General features: G+C 44.3%; 1 protein-coding gene across 1 annotated transcript in view; it reads left to right on the forward strand.

The window, feature by feature from the left end:
- The window catches only part of LOC138946846 (phospholipid phosphatase 2-like), a 27,134-nt gene extending 3,812 nt beyond the window's left edge, over positions 1 to 23,322 (forward strand). Inside the window, exons 3-7 of the mRNA XM_070318251.1 lie at positions 6,670 to 6,824; positions 7,235 to 7,560; positions 8,730 to 8,787; positions 12,545 to 12,721; positions 22,243 to 23,322. Of these exons, the coding sequence (XP_070174352.1) occupies positions 6,670 to 6,824; positions 7,235 to 7,560; positions 8,730 to 8,787; positions 12,545 to 12,721; positions 22,243 to 22,368 (842 nt within the window). The 3' untranslated portion in view covers positions 22,369 to 23,322. The remainder of the gene's footprint in view (positions 1 to 6,669; positions 6,825 to 7,234; positions 7,561 to 8,729; positions 8,788 to 12,544; positions 12,722 to 22,242) is intronic.
- Positions 23,323 to 24,651: the final 1,329 nt, after the last annotated feature.

Raw genomic sequence — 24,651 nt, forward strand, 5'->3', positions numbered from 1 at the left:
CAGCTTTCCACGCAGTTTCGTTCCTACGCCACTGACAATAGTAAAGTTGATAATGCGGTCCAGTCACGTGGGAGGCCGGTCATAGAACCGGACACAATAACGACAGTCATAAGATCACACACAGTGAAGGCAGTGTAACTGACTGTGTAATGGTCGGTCGATGTCCAGTTACACATATTTGCTTCCCGTGTCAACCATCTTGTAAGTCGTCGCATATCTTTCCAAGCCACGTCTCCTATTTCAGATCTGCCCTGGCATTGACAAGGAAACAAATGATGCTAACACTTGGCCACATACCAAACATTGAGCAGCATGACAAGGAAACAAATGATGATAACACTTGGCCACATACCAAACATTGAGCAGCATGACAAGGAAACAAATGATGATAACACTTGGCCACATACCAAACATTGAGCAGCATGACAAGGAAACAAATGATGATAACACTTGGCACATTACCAAACATTGAGCAACATGACAAGGAAACAAATGATGATAACACTTGGCCACATACCAAACATTGAGCAGCATGACAAGGAAACAAATGATGATAACACTTGGCCACATACCAAACATTGAGCAACATGACAAGGAAACAAATGATGATAACACTTGGCCACATACCAAACATTGAGCAGCATGACAAGGAAACAAATGATGATCACACTTGGCCACATACCAAACATTGAGCAGCATGACAAGGAAACAAATCATGATAACACTTGGCCATATACCAAACATTGAGCAGCATGACAAGGAAACAAATCATGATAACACTTGGCCACATACCAAACATTGAGCAGGATGACAAGGAAACGCATCATGATAACACTTGGCCATATACCAAACATTGAGCAGGATGACAAGGAAACAAATGATGATAACACTTGGCCACATACCAAACATTGAGCAGCATGGCAATGAAACAAATCATGATAACACTTGGCCATATACCAAACATTGAGCAGGATGACAAGGAAACAAATGATGATAACACTTGGTCATATACCAAACATTGAGCAGGATGACAAGGAAACAAATGATGATAACACTTGGCCATATACCAAACATTGAGCAGGATGACAAGGAAACAAATCAAGATAACACTTGGCCACATACCAAACATTGAGCAGCATGACAATGAAACAAATCATGATAACACTTGGCCATATACCAAACATTGAGCAGCATGACAAGGAAACAAATGATGATAACACTTGGCCATATACCAAACATTGAGCAGGATGACAAAGAAACAAATGATGATAACACTTGGCCATATACCAAACATTGAGCAGGATGACAAGGAAACAAATGATGATAACACTTGGCCATATACCAAACATTGAGCAGGATGACAAGGAAACAAATCATGATAACACTTGGCCATATACCAAACACTGAGCAGGATGACAAGGAAACAAATCATGATAACACTTGGCCATATACCAAACATTGAGCAGGATGACAAGGAAACAAATGATGATAACACTTGGCCACATACCAAACATTGAGCAGCATGACAAGGAAACAAATGATGATAACACTTGGCCACATACCAAACATTGAGCAGCATGACAAGGAAACAAATGATGATAACACTTGGCCACATACCAAACATTGAGCAGCATGACAAGGAAACAAATGATGATAACACTTGGCCACATACCAAACATTGAGCAGCATGACAAGGAAACAAATGATGATAACACTTGGCCACATACCAAACATTGAGCAGCATGACAAGGAAACAAATGATGATAACACTTGGCCACATACCAAACATTGAGCAGGATGACAAGGAAACAAATGATGATAACACTTGGCCACATACCAAACATTGAGCAGCATGACAAGGAAACAAATGATGATAACACTTGGCCACATACCAAACATTGAGCAGCATGACAAGGAAACAAATGATGATAACACTTGGCCACATACCAAACATTGAGCAGCATGACAAGGAAACAAATGATGATAACACTTGGCCACATACCAAACATTGAGCAGCATGACAAGGAAACAAATGATGATAACACTTGGCCACATACCAAACATTGAGCAGCATGACAAGGAAACAAATGATGATAACACTTGGCCACATACCAAACATTGAGCAGGATGACAAGGAAACAAATGATGATAACACTTGGCCACATACCAAACATTGAGCAGCATGACAAGGAAACAAATGATGATAACACTTGGCCACATACCAAACATTGAGCAGCATGACAAGGAAACAAATGATGATAACACTTGGCCACATACCAAACATTGAGCAGGATGAATGTTCTCTGTGCACACTGGGAGTTGTTGACGAATGAATGTCTTAAAAAAGCTACTCGTCCCATTTACAAGATTAAATTGTCGAACAAATTCTCACTGGTCACAACCAGCACGTGACCAAGTGGAGGGGTGGTGGTCTATTGCCAACATTAAAAACCTGCATAGTTCTGTGGCGGCTCACAAGGCGCGTTCACACGAATGAAGGTACAGTTGAGCATGCCCTAACGACCACCTCTGGAGAACGACCACTACCACCTCTCCACCACCCGTCTAGCATTTAGCCATTGTAGATTAGTCCCGCTTTAATTTGTGCGAGGGCCAGATGTAAAAAAGCAAATCACTGCTTATTCTGTTACCCTTGTTGAATAATAAAAATTGTCATTGTCATTGTCCATAACAACCACCCACAAGATCCCAGACAAGGTTTCTATGTATAATTCACCTTTCCATATCGACCCCATGTATATATATATATATAACGACCACTATGGTATATATATAACGACCACTATGGTATATATATATATATATATATATATATATATATAAGGACCACTATGGTTGGTCATTTAGGCGTTCGTTGTTAGACAGGTTCCATTGTATCAACAAGATTTTAGTGTGGTCAGACCAAGTCAGAGGTCATACATCACATGCAATGATGACAGTCACGGGATCACATACAGTAAACACATTGCTCGAACTTTATATTCAACAAGGGGTCGCTTTCAGAAATGTATGTTTAGCCCAAGACAGCCCCAGTATTGTGTTTCGCTTTGAGAACTTGACCAATCTCCTTCTGGCAGAGAAAAAAAAAAGACAGATAAAGAATAAAGGAAGAAAGGAGAAGATAAGAAGTAAGGAAGTAATAACGACAGTAAGACAGAAGGAAAGAAAAAGAAGAAAGGAAGAAAGAAGAAAGATTGGAAGTAATAACGACAGAAAGACAGACACATAAAAGAAGATAGAAAACCCCGGTATGGTGCCCAGTATTCGCCTGATACAATGTTCGATCTCTTGCAGCTTTATGCCACTTACACATGTCAACGTAACACAACTAATTGTGATACTGTCTCTTGATTCTGAGACACGGGTTGTACCAATCTGGCAACAAAACGGAATCGGGTGCAACTTGCCACCCGCACAACTCTATCATAGCCATTACTACCCGAACAACTATGTCATATTTAGTTCCGGGTATCTGGTTTCAGATTTCCTCAGGCTTTACGATTGTCACAATCACCGTACAGGCGAATTTCGTGATAAGGAAGTCTAGGCAAATAGAAACGTGATCGCCCAAAGGGAGAACGACCTTTGTTGGGCACCCTAACTTTCAACATGTAATCCAGATTTTAACCGGTTAAGACTTAGCATGATAACGAGTCGGGACTACGTAATTATAGAAGTCTAAGTCTCTTTTTAATGTTAAAATAAAACCGAACTTTGGTTCTATAACGGCACGGTGTTCCTTTGTTCAGACACCCCTACTTAGAAATGAAATTATATCGTGCATGTCCATTGTGATAACATAATATGCCCAACATAGGGGCTAGGGAGTGTCTAAATATAGAAGCAACGAGGTACCTGTAAACATCTTTAACAGTAAAATGATAAAACGAATTGATATGCTCCAGAATACTGGATTCTTGATTCGAAACCCAATTTTGTCTGTTTCTACGCTTTCTTCGAACAGACATATATATCTACATATATATACGACTTGTGTCTGTGTGTGTGTGTGTCTGTGTGTTCGCGATGCACGCCCAAGGTTCTCGATGGATCTGTTTCAAATTTGGTGGCCATATTCAGGTACACCCCGGACACAACCTGGTCGATGAGATATTTCAACACGTGCTCTCAGCGCGCAGCGCTGAACCGATTTTGGTTTTTCTGTTCATCTTCCCAGATCCATTCCCACTAACTCTTCCTTATCTTCTCCAGTGTTTTGCGTTTATCTCCCTTCCTTCGTGTGGCGTCAATCCATATTCCCGTTTCTATTTTTAGAAGGTCACTGTCGACAACGCTCAATCCATATTCCCGTTATACTATTTTTAGAAGGTCACTGTCCCGGCGAAGCCGGGTATTACTCTTCCTTATCTTCTCCAGTGTTTTGCGCGTTTATCTCCCTTCCTTCGTGCGGTGCGCCGGCAAAGCCGGCGTACACCCGGCAAAGCCGGGTCCCCGGCTCGACTTCTTCCCGGCGAAGCCGTACCCGGCGAAGCGGGTATTCATCTAGTATATATATATGTTTTTGCTGTATCTCGAGTAAAACTTCGTTTTTAAGCAAAACAAAAACATGTACAAAATGGAGATAACTCTTGTTTTGCTGACTGGAACGTATTAAAATTGTGTCCGTAGTCCGTATACCAAGTCTGTTACCTGCAATAAAATCCATTTGAAAGCAAGTCCGAAGAGGGAGGGGCTCCACTAGGACCACGCATGCCCACAAGCCCCCCACCCCCCCACCCCCTGATAATTAAGGGTCTTAGTGACCTTGGACTGTAGACGCCTCATTCATTTTTACACTCTTGGTAAAAGGACGCACCGGAGAACATGTTCTTTTCATTCTTGGTAACGCAAGAACAACAAGGGAATGCATTTGTTTCCACTGTTCAAAACAAACGAACGAAAGGGAATTTATCTTCAAGACTCAAGTAGGTATGAAAAAGAAAAATCTAAACTGGTTACTGATGTGTCCATTTTTGTTGTTTAAACAAGTACGTATGTTCACATGTAGGTCCACAATAAAGAAAGTATTTTGTAATTTAGCAGTTCTAATCGTTGACGGCCGCGTTTCCTCTTTCTATTCAAATGCTAGCTATAGAGCGAAAAGGAAGACCGGCCGAATTTAGGTTTGGCCCTCTCCTCAGAAGAAGTACCTACATCCTAAGGTGTACCTTACAAAAAAAATAATTCAGTCCCCTTCTGCAAATATAAATGAAACGTGATACTGTCAACAGCGTTCTTCCTGTCACGTTTACCAACTATACCACTGCACGTCTGTGTTTTGACTGTTGCAATGTGAATATTATTGTGTGTTACGCACCACAGGAGTTTGTATCAAAGCGCAGGTCGATTATTAGTATTACTCCTTTATCTTTACTGTCGGGTTACTACTACTCTTCAGCTCCTGTGTAGTGCACTGTATACATTGTATGATTTGAAATTCATATAGCTATGTATTCTTTTTGTCACAATTAAACTAATATCTGTTGGATGCACATGTTTTGCGTGTCACAATTAAAATATTGTGTTTGTTAAATTGCAGATACCAAACCTGTTACAGTGTGAATGTTCTTTATACTATGAAGACGTTCTGTATTTTATGATAGCTTTCGATGCATTACACAGTGTACATAATTATGCTGTGTGTTGCAGTGTGTTTTAACAGCGTAAGTATTATGTATGTAAAGCCACACTCATTCGCGTGTAAACACCGTCACCGTCTCAAAGTTGACCAGGCTTCACGTGGGATATATAAGACCACAGAGAACATTTTGGGTGCTCTACGTGAATTATAAGACCAAAGAGAACATTTTGGGTGCTCTACGTGGGATATAAGACCAAAGAGAACATTTTGGGTGCTCTACGTGGGATATAAGACCAAAGAGAACATTTTGGGTGCTCTACGTGGGATATAAGACCAAAGAGAACATTGTGGGTGCTCTACGTGGGATATAAGACCAAAGAGAACATTGTGGGTGCTCTACGTGGGATATAAGACCAAAGAGAACATTGTGGGTGCTCTACGTGGGATATAAGACCAAAGAGAACATTGTGGGTGCTCTACGTGGTATATAAGACCAAAGAGAACATTGTGTGTGCTCTCGGTGCACAGTGCAACCTGTTTCAGAATACATTTTGTAAAAACATTAATCATTAAAAAGTTTTGAACTCAACCGAGCAAGTCAGCAGGATGTTGATTGTTGGCACGTGCCCAAGTGGATGACGTCATCTCAACACAACATAGGACGCTACCTTCAAGTGGATGACGTGATCTCAACACAACATAGGACGCTACCTTCAAGTGGATGACATGATCTCAACACAACATAGGACGCTACCTTCAAGTGGATGACATGATCTCAACACAACATAGGACGCTACCTTCAAGTGGATGACGTGATCTCAACACAACATAGGACGCTACCTTCAAGTGGATGACATGATCTCAACACAACATAGGACGCTACCTTCAAGTGGATGACGTGATCTCAACACAACATAGGACGCTACCTTCAAGTGGATGACGTCATCTCAACACAACATAGGACGCTACCTTCAAGTGGATGACGTGATCTCAACACAACATAGGACGCTACCTTCAGCAACAAAACTAGTCCTTGTCTTACGGTGCAAATATTCTGTATGTTGCAGTATTCGTGGTGTCAGTGGCGTTCTTCCTGAAGCCAATTGCCGCGGCCCATCGCGGGTTCTTCTGTGACGATGAGGCCATCCGCTATCCCTTCAGACATGACACGGTGTCCGTGTCGCTGCTTGTCGTCACCTGTCTCATCCCCGCCGTCGTTCTGGTGAGTGTTGTTGTTGCCGTTGTTGTAGTAGTTGTAGTTGTTGTTGTTGTTGTTGTTGTTGTTGTTGTTGTTGTTGTTGTAGTAGTTGTAGTTGTTGTTGTTGTTGTTGTTGTTGTTGTGTTTGTTGTTGTTTTTGTGGATGTTGTTGCTCCTGCGGCGGTTGTTGTTGTTAGTGGTGTTGGTGTCAGTGGTGTTGGTGGTGTAAGTGTTGTAGTTGTTGTAGTTGTTGTTGTTGTTGTTGTGGTGGTGGTGGTGGTGATGTTGTTGTTGGGGTTGTGGTTCTGATTCCTGCTGGTGTCCTGTGCTGTTCATGTTGCAGTTGTTGTGTCTAGTAACAGTCCCTTTGTTGCACTGCGAACTTTCCTCTGGTACCTATTCTGCTTCTCTAAAGTCCGTCCTCCTTCTACCAGGTGTTCGCCCTGGAGGTGACATACGGCGTCCTCACCAACAAACACAGGAGCGGCCATGACACGTGCGCAGACGACAAAAGCCGGTGCAGCGGCCTGCACACAGGACTCCGGGACGCGGGACTTGTCTTCGCCTGCTTCATGTACGGCAACGCTCTGTGCTTCGTCCTGACCGAAGTCTTCAAGGTCAGCTTCGGACGGCTGCGGCCATCTTTTCTTTCCGCCTGTCAACCGGAAACGGATGTGACGTCATTTGCCAACTGCTCGGGATTGTATGTGGAGGATATCGTCTGCCTCAACCCTGACACCAAGCTGATGTCTGACATGAGGTGGGTTTGACACGATACACTATTGATCGTAACATGTCTACTCCCCCCCCCCCCCCACCTTATTGATAGGTTTCCATTTGAAACGTGAGAGAAGACACTCTCCCTAATGAACATATACCACTAGTCAACAAAAGCAGTTGGGTGTGATTTGGTGAAGATGTTTGACATGATGTTATTTGTGTAAAAACCAATTACATCGTTAGAAAGCATATTTATTTCACTACGGTGTGCAACAAAGCAGCTTGGTATCACACTATGTACGTACTGTCTATACAGTGGCCCGTAGACCACACAAACCCCCTTAACTTTCCTTCATCAACATCGACAAAAACAATCCGGACAACTAAAGCTGAACACTTCTTGCATGTTGGCGATTAGAACAATCAATATTCTACTGAAATCAATTCCACTTGCCCGCCTATTTAGTGTAGTAATAAGGACACTGCATTCCGAACACTAGAGGCGTTACTTTTTCCGGGTTTGACGCTGGTTTTTTTCCCTGTGGGTAATGCAACAAAAAGCGCCATATTTCAGCCACTGCTTGATGCTGACCTTCAAAATACAATGATCTTGTGCCAATACAACAGGAATAAACACAATTTCACATTTCGTGATAATCTGTGATCTATAACTTACATAGGCTTTAAAACGACATGCCATAACAAGTTTTATAAACACAACATCTGGAATGAATGTGAAAAGAAAGACGTTGCTTCGTATGTCTTTGCCCAGCAATATTGCTTTCTTGGCCTTATAATAGTACATCTCAAGTACTAATATTCGCATTGATTTATTTCACAGTGGAACCTTTTCTTTCAGTACAAGTGTGTTATAGCGGTTCTTCTGGTGTATGGACCCATCTTTTTCACAAAAACCTGACAGTAGGAAACTGATTAAACAACTACGACCAGAGCAGGTCAGGTAGATGGAACAAGACCAAGAAACCAACACACCAAGACAAAAAGTACACGGATGTAAAATAGGTAGCTAGGCGACCAATACTGGAACAAACAACGGCAACAGAAATCCGTGATTTTCATAAATTGAGCAGACCATAAAAATGTGCAGTTTCTAAGAATTATTATCTTGACATGTAAGCTATTGTCTTCTAGTTCTACTCAAAATCCTGTGCATCATTTTCCACTATCATTAAAGTTGTACAATTGCAGGAAGTCGTTCGTGTCGGGCCACGCTTCCTTCTCTGTGTTCAACATGCTCTTCATCATTGTGAGTATGATATATTGCTGTATCACTCTACTGCAAGTGAGTATGATATATTGCTGTATCACTCTACTGCAAGTGAGAGAGGGAATGAATGGGAGAAGGGGGAGGGGGGGGGCGGATGTTATCGTAAATGAGAAATTGAGTGAGAAAGCGACTGAAGGCATAACAACGAATAAATGTCAAATGTATTACTGTAGGTGAATGATTGACTGTAGGTGAATGATTGACTGTAGGTGAATGGTTGACTGTAGGTGAATGATTGACTGTAGGTGAATGATTGACTGTAGGTGAATGATTGACTGTAGGTGAATGGTTGACTGTAGGTGAATGGTTGACACTAGGTGAATGATTGACTGTAGGTGAATGATTGACTGTAGGTGAATGATTGACTGTAGATGAATGATTGACTGTAGGTGAATGATTGACTGTAGGTGAATGATTGACTGTAGGTGAATGATTGACTGTAGGTGAATGATTGACTGTAGGTGAATGATTGACTGTTTGAACAAGAACTGAACTTAGCTGAATTGTGTTAATCAGCAATTGAATATTGAATGTCTTCTTATTGTGAGTGAATGAATGAATCAGTTAATGTAAACTTGACTGAAAAAGTCACTTGAGAGTGAATACGTATTTAATGTTATCGTACTGTTTGGGAGTTGGTTATAGAATGAAAACAAGAATAAAAAAAAGGTAAGTTATTCATATTGGAACGTTTACTTTATGACAAAATGAAATCCAATCGTTTTTAAAGACGGAGACATAGAAATACAATTATTGCACAAATTAGCTTCGAAAATGTTGCAGATGCTCAGTCTTCGGTGAGAATGATAGTCGGGGCTACGAGGAATGTGTAAAAGACAACTTGTGTTTAAAACTTTAATTGCGTCCGAGAGAAAAGAAATAAAGAAAAACGTGTATGCAGTAATCCATAAACAAATAGACTGCCAAGGTTGCAACATTCAAATAGACTGCCAACGTTCCAACATTCAAATAGACTGCCAACGTTCCAACATTCAAATAGACTGCCAACGTTCCAACATTCAAATATACTGCCAACGTTCCAACATTCAAATAGACTGCCAACGTTCCAACATTCAAATAGACTGCCAACGTTCCAACATTCAAATAGACTGCCAACGTTCCAACATTCAAATAGACTGCCAACGTTCCAACATTCAAATAGACTGCCAACGTTCCAACATTCAAATAGACTGCCAACGTTCCAACATTCAAATAGACTGCCAACGTTCCAACATTCAAATAGACTGCCAACGTTCCAACATTCAAAATATCTCTTCCGAGCGAGCTTCTATACTGTTCAAAAAAGAAACGCATAGTTGCTACTTGCCAAATTTGTTTTATTTTTCGAAAAAATTAACCGAAAATCCAATATTTAGATTATTTGTTTGAAATTTGGTATGGACACAGTTGAATGCACACACAGTTCATTTGCATCTTCAAATCAATCAGTCAATCAATACGATTGGGTGCCGAGGCTGTCAAGTCAGTAGGGGGTGTGACTGCCTTGAGCAGCAACAACTGCCCGGCACCTTCTGGGCATGGACTGGATCAGATGCCGGATATCTTGCTGTGGGATGGTGTCCCACTCCTCCTGAAGTGCCTGCAATAGATCGCGGTGATTTGCCGGCGCTTCTTCTCGCCTGCGCACACGTCTGTCCAATTCATCCCAGAGGTGTTCTATCGGGTTCATGTCTGGCGACATGGATGGCCAGGGAAGCACCTGGACATGGTGGTCGGTGAGGAACTGGGTGGTGAGTCGTGCTGTGTGCGGGCGAGCGTTGTCCTGCTGGAATATGGCATCCTGGTCAGCCAGAAGAGGAAGGGCGTGTGGGCGCAGAATTTCCTCCACGTATCGCTGGGCAGTTATGCGCCCTTGGACGTGCACCAGGGTGCTCCTTCCAGCGGTATTGATCGCCCCCCACACCATGACGCCTCCACCACCATGAACGGGTGCCGCATCCACACAGTTGGGCGCGTAACGTTCGTTTACTCTCCGGTAGACCCTCCTCCGACCATCATGTCGCTGGAGCAGGAAGTAGGACTCGTCGCTGAACCACACGTGTCTCCAGTGATTCCGGACGGTCCAGCGAAGGTGCTGGTTGCCCCACTGCACTCGGTTCTGGCGATGGCGGCGGGTGAGGACAGCTCCTCTGTGAGGTCTGCGAGCTCTCAAACCAGCTTCATGCAGGCGGTTCCGCACGGTCTGGTCCGATAATCGATGTGGCCCGGGGAGAGCCTGGACAGAAGATGAGGCCGACAGGAAACGATTCCGGAGGTGGCGGAGCCGTATGAAGCGGTCGTGAGCAGCAGTTGTCGCCCTTGGTCTTCCCGCTCGTGGCAAGTCAGCAACGGAGCCAGTGGCTTGAAACCTGACCCACAGTCTACTGATGGTGCTCTGGGACACGTGGAAGTGCCTGGCGATTGCACTTTGACTTTGGCCTGCTTGTAAACGACCCAATGCAATTTGGCGGTCTTCTCTGCTCAATCGGGCCATCTTTCGTCGCTGAATTGTCGTCTGATTTCTTTGTGGCGAACAATCCGCTTTTATGGGTTTTGGAAGACATGGTGAGAGCTCAATATTCCCCGAGTTTCACGAGATTACACTGAAGCATGACGAGTGGTCATGCCAAATGAGCAATTTTGACATTGTAGCCACTGATAACGCATGCGTCACGTGCAGAGCTCACTTGTGGAAATGGACGAAAGGTCGACGACCAGATAAACATTTTCTGCAGTTTGGTGGATATCCTTGTAGCCATATAACTAAATTAACCAAATATTACAAGCTATGCGTTTCTTTTTTTGAACAGTATAGAATATGTGTCAGATAAGATTATTTTCTCTATTATAAGTGTTTGTCTGTCTGTCTGTCTGTCTGTCTGTCTGTCTGTCTGTCTGTCCATTGTCCTTCGAAGATCAGTGAAGGCAATTGTTAAATATTAAAACGTTCCAATAACATACTTTTCTTGTTTTTTGATTCTGTATATACAAAAAAATTAATGTTAACAATTGCGATGGACAACGAATGTAATCTGGGTACAACTGAGCGCGAATGATGGCAAACGAGAGTCAAAAAGCTAGTGAAGTAGGCTCCGGAATGCCAAGCTGACTTTGATCGTTCGTTCTATCAAGGGAGAGAAGAGAGCATAGAATTGCAGCGCTAACACTGCCGTGTGCAGGGAGTTGCCTCCCTTATCTCATGCCCTCGCTTCTTCAGTGCGAAAGCTCGGTCATATAGCAACATGGATATTTTGACTAGCTCCATTTTTTTTTTATGAAAACGGGAGAGAGAAAGAGAGAGAGAGAGAGAGAGAGAGAGAGAGAGAGAGAGAGAGAGAGAGAGAGAGAGAGAGAGAGAGAGAGAGAGAGAGAGAGAGAGAATGAAGAGCATACATAATTGGTTATTCATAAAATCAAATGCATACTATGCAGGTAATTATAAATACAAGCTGGTAGAGAGAGAGAGAGAGAGAGAGAGAGAGAGACAGAGACAGAGACAGAGACAGAGACAGAGACAGAGAGACAGAGAGAGAGAAAGAGTTTCTTTATACACGGAAGATAGTAGGTGTAATGAAGATCAGCTCTCCTTTCGGATTTTTTTCCCTGTAAGTTGAGTGAAGGCAAATGCATGGTCAAAAAGATTGTCAAACGGCCAGAAAACAAACCGCACTGATAACACATGGCATTTTCCTTCTCACGAGAGTGTCCAACTGAGTTGTTACCCTTGCATCCCCAGCTTTACCTGCAGCGTCGCCTCCCCTTCTCCACGCCTCGCCTGGTAGTGTCGCTGCTGCAATCCGGTGCCCTTGGATACGCCATCTTCGTCATGGCCAGTCGCATCTTTGACCACTACCACCACCCGCAGGACATTCTGGGCGGGGCTATTTTAGGCGTCGTCATCTGCTTGGTCACGGTGAGATTAATATTATTTTTCACTTTTTGTTAGGTCCTTTAAAAAAAAAAAAAATCATTTTCTTAACACAATGTTCTTAGTGATTCTTGCTCTATTTCACTCATCTTCTCTGTCTGTCTCTGTCTGTCTGTATGTCTGTCTCTCCCTCCCTCTCTCAGTCTCTCTCTGTGTCTCTCTCTCTTTCTCACACACACACACACACACACACACACACACACACACACACACACACACACACACACACACACACACACACACACACACACACACACACAATCTCCCTCTTTCTATCTATTGTTTGTTTGTTTGTGTTTTTGTCCACTACCACACCCGCGGGACATTCCGGGCGGGGCTGTCAGTGCTGGGGGTCGTCACTTACTGGGTCACGGTGAATTTCTGGTTGTGCATTTTGTTTGTCGGTTGGTTTGTGTAATTGTTTGTTTGTTTGTTTGATTATTTGTTTGTTTGTTTGTTGGTCGTTTTTTTTACCACCACCACCACCCGCAAGACACACTGGGAAGGGTGGTATTTTTCTTTGTGTGTTCGCGATCTTTTCAAATTGATTTTTCGTTGGTTGGTTGCTTTTGCCATTGTTTGTCTTGTTGCTCACTCCAGCGTTCCTGTTGCCATTGTTTGTCTGTTTGCTCACTCCAGCGTTCCTGTTGCCATTGTTTGTCTGTTTGCTCACTCCAGCGTTCCTGTTGCCATTGTTTGTCTTGTTGCTCACTCCAGCGTTCCTGTTGCCATTGTTTGTCTTGTTGCTCACTGCAGCGTTCCTGTTGCCATTGTTTGTCTGTTTGCTCACTGCAGCGTTCCTGTTGCCATTGTTTGTCTTGTTGCTCACTGCAGCGTTCCTGTTGCCATTGTTTGTCTGTTTGCTCACTCCAGCGTTCCTGTTGCCATTGTTTGTCTGTTTGCTCACTCCAGCGTTCCTGTTGCCATTGTTTGTCTGTTTGCTCACTGCAGCGTTCCTGTTGCCATTGTTTGTCTTGTTGCTCACTCCAGCGTTCCTGTTGCCATTGTTTGTCTGTTTGCTCACTCCAGCGTTCCTGTTGCCATTGTTTGTCTGTTTGCTCACTCCAGTGTTCCTGTTGCCATTGTTTGTCTGTTTGCTCACTCCAGCGTTCCTGTTGCCATTGTTTGTCTTGTTGCTCACTCCAGCGTTCCTGTTGCCATTGTTTGTCTTGTTGCTCACTCCAGTGTTCCTGTTGCCATTGTTTGTCTGTTTGCTCACTCCAGCGTTCCTGTTGCCATTGTTTGTCTGTTTGCTCACTCCAGCGTTCCTGTTGCCATTGTTTGTCTTGTTGCTCACTCCAGTGTTCCTGTTGCCATTGTTTGTCTTGTTGCTCACTCCAGCGTTCCTGTTGCCATTGTTTGTCTGTTTGCTCACTGCAGCGTTCCTGTTGCCATTGTTTGTCTTGTTGCTCACTACAGCGTTCCTGTTGCCATTGTTTGTCTTGTTGCTCACTCCAGCGTTCCTGTTGCCATTGTTTGTGTTGTTGCTCACTCAAGCGTTCCTGTTGCCATTGTTTGTCTGTTTGCTCACTGCAGCGTTCCTGTTGCCATTGTTTGTCTTGTTGCTCACTACAGCGTTCCTGTTGCCATTGTTTGTCTGTTTGCTCACTACAGCGTTCCTGTTGCCATTGTTTGTCTTGTTGCTCACTGCAGCGTTCCTGTTGCCATTGTTTGTCTGTTTGCTCACTCCAGCGTTCCTGTTGCCATTGTTTGTCTTGTTGCTCACTGCAGCGTTCCTGTTGCCATTGTTTGTCTTGTTGCTCACTGCAGCGTTCCTGTTGCCGTTGTTTGTCTTGTTGCTCACTGCAGCGTTCCTGTTGCCATTGTTTGTCTGTTTGCTCACTGCAGCGTTCCTGTTGCCATTGTTTGTCTGTTTGCTCACTGCAGCGTTCCTGTTGCCATTGTTTGTCTGTTTGCTCACTCCAGCGTTCCTGTTGCCATTGTTTGTCTGTTTGCTCACTGCAGCGTTCCTGTTGCCATTGTTTGTCTGTTTGCTCACTTCAGCGTTCCTGTTGCCATTGTTTGTCTGTTTGCTCACTCCAGCGTTCCTGTTGCCATTGTTTGTCTGTTTGCTCACTGCAGCGTTCCTGTTGCCATTGTTTGTCTTGTTGCTCACTCCAGCGTTCCTGTTGCCATTGTTTGTCTGTTTGCTCACTCTAGCGTTCCTGTTGCCATTGTTTGTCTGTTTGCTCACTCCAGCGTTCCTGTTGCCATTGTTTGTCTGTTTGCTCACTCCAGCGTTCCTGTTGCCATTGTTTGTCTTGTTGCTCACTCCAGCGTTCCTGTTGCCATTGTTTGTGTTGTTGCTCACTCCAGCGTTCCTGTTGCCATTGTTTGTCTTGTTGCTCACTCCAGCGTTCCTGTTGCCGTTGTTTGTCTTGTTGCTCACTCCAGTGTTCCTGTTGCCATTGTTTGTCTGTTTGCTCACTCCAGTGTTCCTGTTGCCATTGTTTGTCTTGTTGCTCACTCCAGCGTTCCTGTTGCCATTGTTTGTGTTGTTGCTCACTCCAGTGTTCCTGTTGCCATTGTTTGTCTGTTTGCTCACTCCAGTGTTCCTGTTGCCATTGTTTGTGTTGTTGCTCACTGCAGCGTTCCTGTTGCCATTGTTTGTCTGTTTGCTCACTGCAGCGTTCCTGTTGCCATTGTTTGTCTGTTTGCTCACTCCAGCGTTCCTGTTGCCATTGTTTGTCTTGTTGCTCACTCCAGTGTTCCTGTTGCCATTGTTTGTCTGTTTGCTCACTCCAGCGTTCCTGTTGCCATTGTTTGTCTGTTTGCTCACTCCAGCGTTCCTGTTGCCATTGTTTGTCTTGTTGCTCACTCCAGCGTTCCTGTTGCCATTGTTTGTCTGTTTGCTCACTACAGCGTTCCTGTTGCCATTGTTTGTGTTGTTGCTCACTGCAGCGTTCCTGTTGCCATTGTTTGTCTGTTTGCTCACTCCAGTGTTCCTGTTGCCATTGTTTGTCTGTTTGCTCACTCCAGTGTTCCTGTTGCCATTGTTTGTCTGTTTGCTCACTCCAGCGTTCCTGTTGCCATTGTTTGTCTGTTTGCTCACTCCAGCGTTCCTGTTGCCATTGTTTGTCTTGTTGCTCACTCCAGTGTTCCTGTTGCCATTGTTTGTCTTGTTGCTCACTCCAGCGTTCCTGTTGCCATTGTTTGTCTGTTTGCTCACTCCAGCGTTCCTGTTGCCATTGTTTGTGTTGTTGCTCACTCCAGCGTTCCTGTTGCCATTGTTTGTGTTGTTGCTCACTCCAGCGTTCCTGTTGCCATTGTTTGTCTGTTTGCTCACTGCAGCGTTCCTGTTGCCATTGTTTGTCTGGTTGCTCACTCCAGCGTTCCTGTTGCCATTGTTTGTCTGTTTGCTCACTCCAGTGTTCCTGTTGCCATTGTTTGTCTGTTTGCTCACTCCAGCGTTCCTGTTGCCATTGTTTGTCTGTTTGCTCACTCCAGCGTTCCTTTTGCCATTGTTTGTGTTGTTGCTCACTGCAGCGTTCCTGTTGCCATTGTTTGTCTTGTTGCTCACTCAAGCGTTCCTGTTGCCATTGTTTGTCTGTTTGCTCACTCCAGCGTTCCTGTTGCCATTGTTTGTCTTGTTGCTCACTCCAGCGTTCCTGTTGCCATTGTTTGTCTTGTTGCTCACTCCAGCGTTCCTGTTGCCATTGTTTGTCTGTTTGCTCACTCCAGCGTTCCTGTTGCCATTGTTTGTCTTGTTGCTCACTCCAGCGTTCCTGTTGCCATTGTTTGTCTGTTTGCTCACTCCAGCGTTCCTGTTGCCATTGTTTGTGTTGTTGCTCACTCCAGCGTTCCTGTTGCCATTGTTTGTCTTGTTGCTCACTCCAGTGTTCCTGTTGCCATTGTTTGTCTGTTTGCTCACTCCAGTGTTCCTGTTGCCATTGTTTGTCTGTTTGCTCACTCCAGTGTTCCTGTTGCCATTGTTTGTCTGTTTGCTCACTCCAGCGTTCCTGTTGCCATTGTTTGTCTTGTTGCTCACTCCAGTGTTCCTGTTGCCATTGTTTGTCTGTTTGCTCACTACAGCGTTCCTGTTGCCATTGTTTGTCTTGTTGCTCACTGCAGCGTTCCTTTTGCCATTGTTTGTCTTGTTGCTCACTCCAGCGTTCCTGTTGCCATTGTTTGTCTTGTTGCTCACTGCAGCGTTCCTGTTGCCATTGTTTGTCTGTTTGCTCACTCCAGTGTTCCTGTTGCCATTGTTTGTGTTGTTGCTCACTCCAGTGTTCCTGTTGCCATTGTTTGTGTTGTTGCTCACTCCAGTGTTCCTGTTGCCATTGTTTGTGTTGTTGCTCACTCCAGTGTTCCTGTTGCCATTGTTTGTCTGTTTGCTCACTCCAGCGTTCCTGTTGCCATTGTTTGTCTTGTTGCTCACTCCAGTGTTCCTGTTGCCATTGTTTGTGTTGTTGCTCACTCCAGCGTTCCTGTTGCCATTGTTTGTCTTGTTGCTCACTCCAGCGTTCCTGTTGCCATTGTTTGTCTTGTTGCTCACTGCAGCGTTCCTGTTGCCATTGTTTGTCTTGTTGCTCACTCCAGCGTTCCTGTTGCCATTGTTTGTCTTGTTGCTCACTGCAGCGTTCCTGTTGCCATTGTTTGTCTGTTTGCTCACTGCAGCATTCCTGTTGCCATTGTTTGTCTGTTTGCTCACTGCAGCGTTCCTGTTGCCATTGTTTGTCTGTTTGCTCACTGCAGCGTTCCTGTTGCCATTGTTTGTCTTGTTGCTCACTCCAGCGTTCCTGTTGCCATTGTTTGTCTTGTTGCTCACTCCAGCGTTCCTGTTGCCATTGTTTGTGTTTTGTTGCTCACTGCAGCGTTCCTGTTGCCATTGTTTGTCTTGTTGCTCACTGCAGCGTTCCTGTTGCCATTGTTTGTCTTGTTGCTCACTGCAGCGTTCCTGTTGCCATTGTTTGTCTGTTTGCTCACTGCAGCGTTCCTGTTGCCATTGTTTGTCTGTTTGCTCACTGCAGCGTTCCTGTTGCCATTGTTTGTCTTGTTTCTCACTCCAGCGTTCCTGTTGCCATTGTTTGTCTGTTTGCTCACTACAGCGTTCCTGTTGCCATTGTTTGTGTTGTTGCTCACTGCAGCGTTCCTGTTGCCATTGTTTGTCTGTTTGCTCACTCCAGTGTTCCTGTTGCCATTGTTTGTCTGTTTGCTCACTCCAGTGTTCCTGTTGCCATTGTTTGTCTGTTTGCTCACTCCAGTGTTCCTGTTGCCATTGTTTGTCTGTTTGCTCACTCCAGTGTTCCTGTTGCCATTGTTTGTCTGTTTGCTCACTCCAGTGTTCCTGTTGCCATTGTTTGTCTGTTTGCTCACTCCAGCGTTCCTGTTGCCATTGTTTGTCTGTTTGCTCACTCCAGCGTTCCTGTTGCCATTGTTTGTCTTGTTGCTCACTCCAGCGTTCCTGTTGCCATTGTTTGTCTGTTTGCTCACTCCAGCGTTCCTGTTGCCATTGTTTGTCTGTTTGCTCACTCCAGCGTTCCTGTTGCCATTGTTTGTCTGTTTGCTCACTCCAGCGTTCCTGTTGCCATTGTTTGTCTTGTTGCTCACTGCAGCGTTCCTGTTGCCATTGTTTGTCTGTTTGCTCACTACAGCGTTCCTGTTGCCATTGTTTGTCTGTTTGCTCACTCCAGCGTTCCTGTTGCCATTGTTTGTCTTGTTGCTCACTCCAGCGTTCCTGTTGCCATTGTTTGTCTGTTTGCTCACTCCAGCGTTCCTGTTGCCATTGTTTGTCTTGTTGCTCACTCCAGTGTTCCTGTTGCCATTGTTTGTCTTGTTGCTCACTCCAGTGTTCCTGTTGCCATTGTTTGTCTTGTTGCTCACTCCAGCGTTCCTGTTGCCATTGTTTGTCTTGTTGCTCACTCCAGCGTTCCTGTTGCCATTGTTTGTCTGTTTGCTCACTCCAGCGTTCCTGTTGCCATTGTTTGTCTGTTTGCTCACTCCAGCGTTCCTGTTGCCATTGTTTGTCTGTTTGCTCACTCCAGCGTTCCTGTTGCCATTGTTTGTGTTGTTGCTCACTCAAGCGTTCCTGTTGCCATTGTTTGTCTGTTTGCTCACTCCAGCGTTCCTGTTGCCATTGTTTGTCTTGTTGCTCACTCCAGCGTTCCTGTTGCCATTGTTTGTGTTGTTGCTCACTGCAGCGTTCCTGTTGTCATTGTTTGTGTTGTTGCTCACTCCAGCGTTCCTGTTGCCATTGTTTGTCTGTTTGCTCACTGCAGCGTTCCTGTTGCCATTGTTTGTCTTGTTGCTCACTGCAGCGTTCCTGTTGCCATTGTTTGTCTGTTTGCTCACTCCAGTGTTCCTGTTGCCATTGTTTGTCTTGTTGCTCACTCCAGCGTTCCTGTTGCCATTGTTTGTGTTGTTGCTCACTCCAGCGTTCCTGTTGCCATTGTTTGTCTTGTTGCTCACTCCGGCGTTCCTGTTGCCATTGTTTGTCTGTTTGCTCACTCCAGTGTTCCTGTTGCCATTGTTTGTCTTGTTGCTCACTGCAGCGTTCCTGTTGCCATTGTTTGTCTTGTTGCTCACTCCAGCGTTCCTGTTGCCATTGTTTGTCTGTTTGCTCACTCCAGCGTTCCTGTTGCCATTGTTTGTGTTGTTGCTCACTCCAGTGTTCCTGTTGCCATTGTTTGTCTTGTTGCTCACTCCAGCGTTCCTGTTGCCATTGTTTGTGTTGTTGCTCACTCCAGCGTTCCTGTTGCCATTGTTTGTCTTGTTGCTCACTCCAGCGTTCCTGTTGCCATTGTTTGTCTTGTTGCTCACTCCAGCGTTCCTGTTGCCATTGTTTGTCTTGTTGCTCACTCCAGTGTTCCTGTTGCCATTGTTTGTCTGTTTGCTCACTCCAGCGTTCCTGTTGCCATTGTTTGTCTGTTTGCTCACTCCAGCGTTCCTGTTGCCATTGTTTGTCTTGTTGCTCACTCCAGCGTTCCTGTTGCCATTGTTTGTCTGTTTGCTCACTGCAGCGTTCCTGTTGCCATTGTTTGTCTGTTTGCTCACTCCAGCGTTCCTGTTGCCATTGTTTGTCTGTTTGCTCACTGCAGCGTTCCTGTTGCCATTGTTTGTCTGTTTGCTCACTCCAGCGTTCCTGTTGCCATTGTTTGTCTTGTTGCTCACTCCAGCGTTCCTGTTGCCATTGTTTGTGTTGTTGCTCACTCCAGCGTTCCTGTTGCCATTGTTTGTCTGTTTGCTCACTCCAGCGTTCCTGTTGCCATTGTTTGTCTTGTTGCTCACTCCAGCGTTCCTGTTGCCATTGTTTGTCTGTTTGCTCACTCCAGCGTTCCTGTTGCCATTGTTTGTCTTGTTGCTCACTCCAGCGTTCCTGTTGCCATTGTTTGTCTGTTTGCTCACTCCAGTGTTCCTGTTGCCATTGTTTGTCTTGTTGCTCACTCCAGCGTTCCTGTTGCCATTGTTTGTCTTGTTGCTCACTGCAGCGTTCCTGTTGCCATTGTTTGTCTGTTTGCTCACTCCAGTGTTCCTGTTGCCATTGTTTGTCTTGTTGCTCACTGCAGCGTTCCTTTTGCCATTGTTTGTGTTGTTGCTCACTCCAGCGTTCCTGTTGCCATTGTTTGTCTTGTTGCTCACTCCAGCGTTCCTGTTGCCATTGTTTGTCTTGTTGCTCACTGCAGCGTTCCTGTTGCCATTGTTTGTCTTGTTGCTCACTCCAGCGTTCCTGTTGCCATTGTTTGTCTTGTTGCTCACTCCAGCGTTCCTGTTGCCATTGTTTGTCTTGTTGCTCACTCCAGCGTTCCTGTTGCCATTGTTTGTCTTGTTGCTCACTCCAGTGTTCCTGTTGCCATTGTTTGTCTGTTTGCTCACTGCAGCGTTCAAGTTGCCATTGTTTGTCTGTTTGCTCACTCCAGCGTTCCTGTTGCCATTGTTTGTCTTGTTGCTCACTCCAGCGTTCCTGTTGCCATTGTTTGTCTGTTTGCTCACTGCAGCGTTCCTGTTGCCATTGTTTGTCTGTTTGCTCACTCCAGTGTTCCTGTTGCCATTGTTTGTCTGTTTGCTCACTGCAGCGTTCCTGTTGCCATTGTTTGTCTGTTTGCTCACTCCAGCGTTCCTGTTGCCGTTGTTTGTCTTGTTGCTCACTCCAGCGTTCCTGTTGCCATTGTTTGTCTTTTTGCTCACTCCAGCGTTCCTGTTGCCATTGTTTGTCTTGTTGCTCACTGCAGCGTTCCTGTTGCCATTGTTTGTCTTGTTGCTCACTCCAGCGTTCCTGTTGCCATTGTTTGTCTGTTTGCTCACTGCAGTGTTCCTGTTGCCATTGTTTGTCTTGTTGCTCACTCCAGCGTTCCTGTTGCCATTGTTTGTCTTGTTGCTCACTCCAGTGTTCCTGTTGCCATTGTTTGTCTGTTTGCTCACTCCAGTGTTCCTGTTGCCATTGTTTGTCTGTTTGCTCACTCCAGCGTTCCTGTTGCCATTGTTTGTCTGTTTGCTCACTGCAGCGTTCCTGTTGCCATTGTTTGTCTGTTTGCTCACTCCAGTGTTCCTGTTGCCATTGTTTGTCTTGTTGCTCACTCCAGTGTTCCTGTTGCCATTGTTTGTCTTGTTGCTCACTCCAGTGTTCCTGTTGCCATTGTTTGTCTTGTTGCTCACTCCAGCGTTCCTGTTGCCATTGTTTGTCTGTTTGCTCACTCCAGTGTTCCTGTTGCCATTGTTTGTCTTGTTGCTCACTCCAGCGTTCCTGTTGCCATTGTTTGTCTGTTTGCTCACTGCAGCGTTCCTGTTGCCATTGTTTGTCTGTTTGCTCACTCCAGCGTTCCTGTTGCCATTGTTTGTCTGTTTGCTCACTCCAGTGTTCCTGTTGCCGTTGTTTGTCTTGTTGCTCACTCCAGTGTTCCTGTTGCCATTGTTTGTCTGTTTGCTCACTCCAGCGTTCCTGTTGCCATTGTTTGTCTTGTTGCTCACTCCAGTGTTCCTGTTGCCATTGTTTGTCTGTTTGCTCACTCCAGTGTTCCTGTTGCCATTGTTTGTGTTGTTGCTCACTCCAGTGTTCCTGTTGCCATTGTTTGTCTTGTTGCTCACTCCAGCGTTCCTGTTGCCATTGTTTGTCTTGTTGCTCACTCCAGCGTTCCTGTTGCCATTGTTTGTCTGTTTGCTCACTCCAGCGTTCCTGTTGCCATTGTTTGTCTTGTTGCTCACTGCAGCGTTCCTGTTGCCGTTGTTTGTCTTGTTGCTCACTGCAGCGTTCCTGTTGCCATTGTTTGTCTTGTTGCTCACTCCAGCGTTCCTGTTGCCATTGTTTGTCTTGTTGCTCACTCCAGCGTTCCTGTTGCCGTTGTTTGTGTTGCGAAAAAGGCTGGAGGTGGAATGTTCTTGCTTGTTTTGAATGTCTGTTGTTTCTGTATGTTTGTTTATTGGACCGTTGGTTAGTTAATGAATGGTTGTTTTTTACGTCGCGTAGGTTTCTTGTATTTGTTAAAATGCTTATTTGTTGTCTGGGTTGTTCCATCAGTATTACATTTTGATGTATAGTTCCTATTTACCTAAATGATTAATTCGGTCAACAGGTCTTCAAAATCTGCCCGCGGTTTATTCTGCATCCTCCGCGCATGGAGCTGGAGCAGCTACCGGTCACAGTCAACACAAAGCAAGGGACAGCACCCCCACCCACTTCTAGCAAGACCAAGGAGTAACCGGACTTTCAAGCCACGCCACTTCCTCGCGCATGCGCAAACCGTTTGGCCAAATAAACACTTCCGTCGGATACCGGTGTCCAATGGCTGCCCCTTCTGGGACGTCTGCTTGAGGATTGTGGGGAATGCGGTGGGAAGGGTGTGTTTTTCAACCCAACTTACTGACTGAGGGACAGGAAGTTTGGCTGCTGTTGAAAAGTCAAGACTCTGTGGTCATCCTGACTGCCTGTTAATGACATATTTCAAGTGTTTTCTTCAACCGCGCGAACTGTCCTTTTACCACTCTTTTTTAATGTTGTTGTTGTTGTTGTTTTAAACCTTAAGATATGAAATCTTTATTTTTTGTTAAATGGCACCTCGTGTACAATGTCCGAATGCAATCGAGCACAGCATAACATGTGCAAGAGAGGCTTGACACGGACTATATATTGTTTTGCGATGATGGAGACAGTTTGTATATAGAATGTAAAAAACGTGTTTAATCTGAAGATCAGAAAAAAATCGGTCTTGAATTTTGTGTAACTCTTGCACCCGATTTCGCATTCCGAGTTGATCACTGTTGTTGAGATTGTTGTTGAATCAGGGTCAGTAACAATTCTGTACATATATTTTTTATATATTGTTTCTATTCAGTGCCATTCTTCGTCTCTCTCTCTCTCTCTCTCTCTCATACAGTACGATACGACACGATACGGTACGATACGATACAGTACAGGACAGTACAATGCATTACACTAGTACTGCAATACAATACAATAAAATACACTACAATACAATACAATTCAATGCAATGCGATGCGATACGACACGACAATTTATGATACGATACCATACAATGCAATACAGATAATACAATACCATAAAATAATAATTTATTATCTCAAAATGAGAAATGACATAGTGGCTGACAATCACACAGCAACGAGGACGAAAGCAAACATAAAACACAAAAACTAAATAAAACATACAATGAGAACACGCCGGACAAGTTGTCAATGCGAATACCTAAATATTCAGAAGCACGACTATTGTTGTTACTCCGAGTGTTTTGTAAGTGACGGAATCAAGTTTAAATGCGCAAATAGTAAAAAGAACTTCCGCTCTGGCATCCTTACTGTGTAATGTTTGCGACCATACTAAACCCCGAGAGATCCGTGCAATTCTCACACATTGAAAGGCGTCTTGGTTTTTATGCTCCCTTCTAATTCTTTCCCGTTTTCTGACCAACAGAAGACATCTTTTCCCTTGCAAATAAACAGTCAGTGTCAAAGCAAACTGTGAACCTTTAGCAGATTGTCTCTTGCATCCCCCCTTGAAAAAGATATACGTTGCTGGACATGTTTCCAAATTAAAGTTGTTTCTTCTTAAAAGAGCTGAAGATAAATTCAACTTTCAAATTCATTAGTATATCAATTATGGATGTGTGAAGTTCTCTCAGTCTTTGTTTTAACGTTGCTGTCACAGTAATGGGTGTGTGAAGTGCTCTTGGTCTTTGTTTTAACGTTGCTGTCACAGTAATGGGTGTTTGAAGTGCTCTTAGTCTTTGTGTTAACGTTGCTGTCACAGTAATGGGTGTGTGAAGTGCTCTTAGTCTTTGTTTCAACGTTGCTGTCACAGTAATGGGTGTGTGAAGTGCTCTTAGTCTTTGTTTTAACGTTGCTGTCACAGTAATGGATGTAGTGAAGTTCTCGTAGTCTTTGTTTCAACGTTGCTGTCACAGTAATGGATGTAGTGAAGTTCTCTCAGTGTTTGTTTTAACGTTGCTGTCACAGTAATGGATGTAGTGAAGTTCTCTCAGTCTTTGTTTTAACGTTGCTGTCACAGTAATGGATGTAGTGAAGTTCTCTCAGTCTTTGTTTTAACGTTGCTGTCACAGTAATGGATGTAGTGAAGTTCTCTCGGTCTTTGTTTTAACGTTGCTGTCACAGTAATGGATGTAGTGAAGTTCTCTCAGTCTTTGTTTTAACGTTGCTGTCACAGTAATGGGTGTGTGAAGTTCTCTTGGTCTTTGTTTTAACGTTGCTGTCACAGTAATGGATGTAGTGAAGTTCTCTCAGTCTTTGTTTTAACGTTGCTGTCACAGTAATGGATGTAGTGAAGTTCTCTCAGTCTTTGTTTTAACGTTCCTGTCACAGTAATGGGTGTGTGAAGTTCTCTCAGTCTTTGTTTTAACGTTGCTGTCACAGTAATGGATGTAGTGAAGTTCTCTCAGTCTTTGTTTTAACGTTGCTGTCACAGTAATGGATGTAGTGAAGTTCTCTCAGTCTTTGTTTTAACGTTGCT

Source organism: Littorina saxatilis, linkage group LG14 (genome assembly GCF_037325665.1).
Source record: "Littorina saxatilis isolate snail1 linkage group LG14, US_GU_Lsax_2.0, whole genome shotgun sequence".
In the NCBI taxonomy this organism is placed as follows: Eukaryota; Metazoa; Mollusca; class Gastropoda; order Littorinimorpha; family Littorinidae; genus Littorina; species Littorina saxatilis.